The sequence below is a fragment of the Protopterus annectens genome, chromosome 2.part0 (assembly GCF_019279795.1).
Source record: "Protopterus annectens isolate FY-2018-M chromosome 2.part0, PAN1.0, whole genome shotgun sequence".
NCBI classification, from domain to species: Eukaryota; Metazoa; Chordata; order Ceratodontiformes; family Protopteridae; genus Protopterus; species Protopterus annectens.
In genome coordinates, this window is record NC_056728.1 from 642,824,985 (window position 1) to 642,830,984 (window position 6,000).

The 6,000-nt window shown below is 38.8% G+C and overlaps 1 protein-coding gene across 2 annotated transcripts in view; it reads left to right on the plus strand.

The window, feature by feature from the left end:
• Nucleotides 1–5,094, plus strand: part of TOPORS (TOP1 binding arginine/serine rich protein, E3 ubiquitin ligase) — a 345,065-nt gene extending 339,971 nt beyond the window's left edge. For both annotated transcript variants that reach the window (XM_044061004.1, XM_044061003.1), the window contains one exon: nucleotides 1,767–5,094. In XM_044061004.1, the coding sequence (XP_043916939.1) occupies nucleotides 1,770–4,997 (3,228 nt within the window). In that variant the 5' untranslated portion in view covers nucleotides 1,767–1,769 and the 3' untranslated portion in view covers nucleotides 4,998–5,094. The remainder of the gene's footprint in view (nucleotides 1–1,766) is intronic.
• Nucleotides 5,095–6,000: the final 906 nt, after the last annotated feature.

The following is a 6,000-nucleotide window of genomic DNA, read 5'->3' on the forward strand; positions in this document are numbered from 1 at the left end:
ACACAGGCCTACACACACACTCTACGCAACAGCGAGGGGAGGGAATAAAAATTACTTACTTTAACTCAAAATAAACTCAAAATACACTTATAAGAAAGGGAAACCTAAACTTTCACACAAATTCACTCAAAAAACCAAAAAATTCTCTGATTTTAACAAGAAATAGAGTTCACTTAGCTGAGAGCTATGTACCCAAATCCAGTCACCAGCGCGGCAAACGAGATCTGAGGTCATGAGGGTAGAGCAGGGCATTATGGGTGAGGGGAGGAGCTGAGAGCTTGGATCCATAGCTGTAAAACCATGCCGGTTCGGATCCGATATCGGATCCATAACCCACAGGTTGCAGACAAATGAATATCCTACTTCAGATCTGTACTTTCCCTCTCTGACATCAACTATATTAATGAGCATGTGCCCTGAGTTCCATTATAAAAAGATTGAAGCAAAGCATTGAAAACAAATTCCTTAACAATATAAATTAATACCAATTGCAAATGTTTCCCTTCTCCCTTTTCCCTTAGGTTGGTGTGGGTACCCAGGTTAAGCTATCCCTGTAGGTATAGGTTTGGGGATGGTGTCCTTCTGATTGTTCTTTTCTACCTTGAATAAAGTTGTTCTTGTACGAGTCATATTGTTTCTTCCAGGAGCTGTTCCTGAAACTGATAAGGGCAAGAATGGCCTAAAAATGGTGCTGGCCAGTGTCCTGACAATTGGTAAGTGATAGTCTGCTGGGCCAGAGGCGGAAGGTGAAAGCTGTGATATTCCAGCTAGTCGTTGGGCTCCTGCTTGCTGGAATCCCAAAAGTCGGTACTGCAACAGTAGATATACTCTTAAATGTATAATTATGTTAAACTACTACACAGCTCAAGTTTTCCCATTGTGTGCCCTGTGAAGGCCAGACTTTTCACAAGTCCTGTATGTAATAATCACCTTGCTAACCTTAAGTGCTACTGTCATCTAAGACAGTGTTCACTAGGAACAGATTCAAAGTATCATACATGCAGAGCCATCCATACATATATTGATATCTGCTAGAGTCCATCAGTAATGCACACATTTTATGTGATTGATTAATTGTTGCTGTCCACCTACGTGCATAAGTATTGTGCAGTGTTATTCAAAATGCATCTGTAATCATCCAAAGTATATCTGTTGTCACTGCTATGCATAACTTGAAAGAGAACCAGGAATAGCGGTTTCTTTTGTATTTGAGCAGTGTTGCTCGCAATCCGTGTCAGGGGATAGGACTGTACCCTTGACATGCTGTGCCGTTATGTCATTGTTTAACAGGAATAGTGATATTTTTAATTGTAGTTGACATTTTCCTCACTTTTGTATTGCTGCTGTAAAGTAAATATGATGAAAGTTCTTTATTCTAAAACTAAATGCAGTCATAGATGTGCAAAATGTTGCTTGATTAAAATGCTGTGTACGCAATATAAATTATATTGGAATATCACTGAAAGTGTATAGTAAGTAATGCTGGTTATCGCTGTCACTAACATGGAAATGCACTTTTTTGCCTTTCTTTTGAACTAACCCATAAATAAGAATATTTCAGTGTAATTGTATACATTTATATAACTGTATTTTTTGTCCTTTTGGTTGTTATAATTGTTATAACTAAGTCTTGTGTCTTGCATTGTAACAAATAAAGTCCTCTGGCTGGTGTAGTCGTCATACTTAAACAAATGCATCAGTACATAAATGTATACTTAGAGCTGTGCACTTCTGGTACTTACATTAAGGCTTTATTTTTCTTTTAGGTAATGGCATCGGTGACAGCAAAGATGACTGTGAATAGCAAGTTTCGGTCTAAGCGTGGGTCAAGCAAGCTGCGACAGTCCACCACAGATGCATCTCCTGACTCAAAATGCCCCATCTGTTTGGATAGATTTAATAATATTTCGTACCTAAATCAGTGCTTGCACAGATTTTGTTTCCGATGCATCAAGGAGTGGTCAAAAAATAAAGCTGAGTGCCCACTTTGCAAGCAGCCATTTAATTCTATATTGCACAGTATAAGAGCAGAAGATGACTTCAAAGAATATACACTTAAGGTGTCCCAAGAAAAGTTCTCTTTTTCTAGCCCCAATGGACAGAGGTTTCGATACCGAACAACTGTGACCGGCTCAGACCATATGATATTGCGGTCTCGAAGAACAGTGTCTCCGCCTGATAATGGTGTTATATTTGAAGGTTTGGGAGGCCATCAGCCACATCATTCTAGCATAGAACTCCACAGGGCTACAAGAAGGCATACTCGGGCAGAAGGGCAGTCTATTACCAATGTTCAGGTACAGGAAATGATCAGTTTTAGGAGAGCTTTGTATCGGACCGGAACTCGTGTTATAAGTGTGCAGGATGGAGGCCGTTTTAGAGAAATTTCAGCAGAATTTTTTCGTAGGAACCCTGCTTGTCTTCACAGATTAGTGCCATGGCTAAAACGTGAACTTACTGTCCTGTTTGGGCTCCATGGCTCATTAGTCAACATTGTACAGCATATTATTATGACTAATGTTACTATATATGATATGGAGAGTCCGGCCTTTGCTGAGGACCTCAGACCTTTTTTACTTCAGCGTACTGATCATTTTCTGCATGAATTTATTACCTTTGCACAGTCACCCTTTAATATGGATGCTTATGACCAACATGCAAATTATGATGTCCCTACTCCTCATGAAGAGAGTCATTCTGATTCGTCAGTTATTACTATATCTCCAGATGAAGCTGATCCTCCAGAACCAGGTACTCCTATACTTGTTGACGGCACAGATCAGGCTCCTTGGGATGATGAGACTCCAGGACCTTCATATTCAACCTCTGATCTAATTCAACCAGTATCGCCTTACCCAGTTACTTATGATAGTTCAGATGAAGAGCCAACACAATCATCATCTTCAGTACAAGCAGAAGTGCAAGTAAAAAGTGATCCTGGACAGAACGATGGCAATGTAAATTCTCCAGATGAAGAAGATTGTGTTGTTGTTGGTTATGTTAAGCCTCTAGCAGAAAGGACTCCAGAACTTGTTGAGTTGTCTTCTGATTCTGAAGGTTCTCTTCATGAAGAAGACATAAAGAATGAACCTCAGTCTCAACATGTAACTATATCCAGTGGGAGAGAGAGCAGCAGTTGTTCACCATCCAAGTTGGCTGCTTCTAAAAGCAAACACAAAGTACATAAAAAGCCAAAAAAGCGGGACAGGAACAGAAGAAGAATGTGGTCAAGTTCATCAGTAGTGGATACTACTAAAGCCTGCTCTAGATTGTGGGATGGAAAACGCACTGACAGAGAGCTGCAGTCAAGAACAAGGGAACGGTCAAGAAACCGAGACTTCTGTTGGATTCCGAGTAGAGATGAACATATAGACAGGGCTGAAAGACGACATTATAATAAAGAAAGGCATAAGAGTAGGAGGTCAAGGAGTCATGAAAGAATGAGGTATCGTGATAAGAGGAGATCGAGAAGTAAGGAACGAAGTGTATCCCGAAGGAGTCGAACTGTATCAATAACAAGTGAAAGCACAACTTCAAGAGACCATGGAAGATCAAGATCTAGAAGTAGTGACCGTGGCAGACGAAGATCTTGGAGCAAGGACAAGGAATACAGCTATTTGAAAGACAGCTATCAAAGTGCATTTTATTCATATCTTTGGGAGTCTTGCAGCCATCATGATAAGGAGAGGGATGGCTATGATTCCTTCTACAGAAAGAAAAGTCATGCAAAAAGTTACCATAAGCGATGTTCACGTAGTCCTGAAAACAGAATTCGCTATACTTCAAAACATAGAAACAGTTATAAAGAAAATCGATACTGGTCAAGAAGTCATTCTTCTTCCTCTGGTACAGAGAGAAATCGTCATGAAAAACCTAGTGGAAAAAGAAAGTATAAAACACGGCATTTGGAAAATAGAAGTGATGGCAACACTGTTAACTCTTGTGCTTGTTCATCATCAAGGGATGATGGAACCTCGCATAGGTCTTCCTCAAAATATAGTGCAAGTTGTAGAAATGACTCTGACTACTCAGTAAAAACTGCAAGCAGTGAATCAAAACTGAAAAAGAAAAAAAGAAAAAGTAGAAGCCCAAGTGTAGAAATTGTTTTTGAAGGTAAAAATGTAGATGCATCCAAACATCATAAGAAGAAAAAGAGGAAACATAGAAGGAAACACAAAAGACACAGAACTGATGAACAGGCAAAAAATTCCTCACCAGTTGTCATTACTATTGATAGTGATAGTGAGGAAGTACCTGCAAAAATAGTGTCTGACCACAGTGTTGATCATCCTGCTGCTCCGCACATAGAAGAGAAGGATTCACAGGAACCTGAATCTGTGGAATCATTGGACAGTAAAAACATTTGTGATGTTCCAGAAACTCAGCATGTATGCAATCTGAATGCCTCCATTAATGACAAATCATGTTCTGAAGGACCTAGTTCACCTGGAGGGTCTGGTACAAAAAATAGCTTTGTTGAACAGATCCCAGCTATTTGTCTTTCTAGTCAGTCTTCTGTTGGTGAAAATAATGCAGAACTGCTGCCTCTGGAAAAAGATATTGGGACTGAAGTGGCATCTCCTGTGTCATACAGTGGACGTCATCCCATTAGTATGAACATTTCACAGCTGGAGCTTCAAGATCAGCAGAAGACAGCACTTCCTATATTTGATAGTTTAAATGCCCTTAACACTGAAGATTTAAACACTTTTAACTTTGATCATTTAAATGCACTTAGTAATAGTGACAGTTTAAACACACTTAATAGCAATGATTTAAATACACTTAACAGTGACGATTTAAACAGCATTGGTAATAGTACTGTTGATTTCAATGCATTTAATAATGCTGCATTGGAACATGATGATGCTGAAAACAGAACTATTGTTACAGAAGACTTGTCCGAGTTTTCAGATAGACCTCGCTTGATTATAAAACTGCCAAAGAGGCTTTTGGAGGAGACTTGCTTATCTGATACAGACAGTGACACACAGTAGTTGCCTTATTGTGTAAAGTCTGTTTTAAAATGACACTGTAAAAGTAATTTTGTATGGTAATAAATGTGCAGGATACTCAATGTTCTGCATTTCTTAATAGGTGTACATAGTTTGTGAATGAAATAATACTTACATGTTTGCTTTTTAAATCAAATCACTGTGCTCTCTTAAGGCTATTCTTTTTCAGAAACATTTTCAGTATATTACAGTATGTCACTTTTTATTGAGTGTTTAATAATATTTTATGCATTTGTAACAAAAAAAAATGTAAAAAAAACGTTTTGGTAATTTTTGGGGTAGTTTAAATGTTTCCCACTGGATTTAGACTTTTACTGTTGTCCAGTAAGGTCAGGTAGGGATTATCGTTTGACATGATTCTTTGCACTTGTTCATTTCTGCTTTTAAATTCAGATGTTAGTGAGATGTATACGTAGAAAACAATGGGCTTTTGATCAGTGTAAATCCATTCAGCGGTATTGTGATCCTTCTCGTATATTGTAGTGCTTTATCCAGTGTAACTGAGTCGTGATCTTTATAGTATATCAGTTGAACCCTGGTTTCATCTCTTAAAAGAGCAGAACGTGTTGGGGTTGAGGGAGGGTGTTAGCATCTACAGTAAACTAAAAAAAATTTGAAGAAATACAGTACAATTTTCATGTGTTGCACTTTCTGCCCCCCCCCCCCCCCCTGCAGAAACATACCTTACGTTTTTAGAGTATGAGTTTTAAAATGGAAGATAGGAATAAATGCCTCTCTCCCCAACCTAAGAACAAGTCAAATCAAACAAATAGTATAGGGTACAGTATTAGGCCTGTTTTAATAGTAACGCTCAAGCAACCAGAAACTACAGGTATCTGGCATCTACCAATCCCCATGGGTGCCGGTTAACCGAGAGTTTACCGTAGTTGATTACTGCGTAGGGTGTTGCTTCTTTTGATAGCTTTTTCAAAAGACTTGTAGGCAGCAGTAAGCAAAAACAGATGCTTTACTGGCCAGTTTCCTT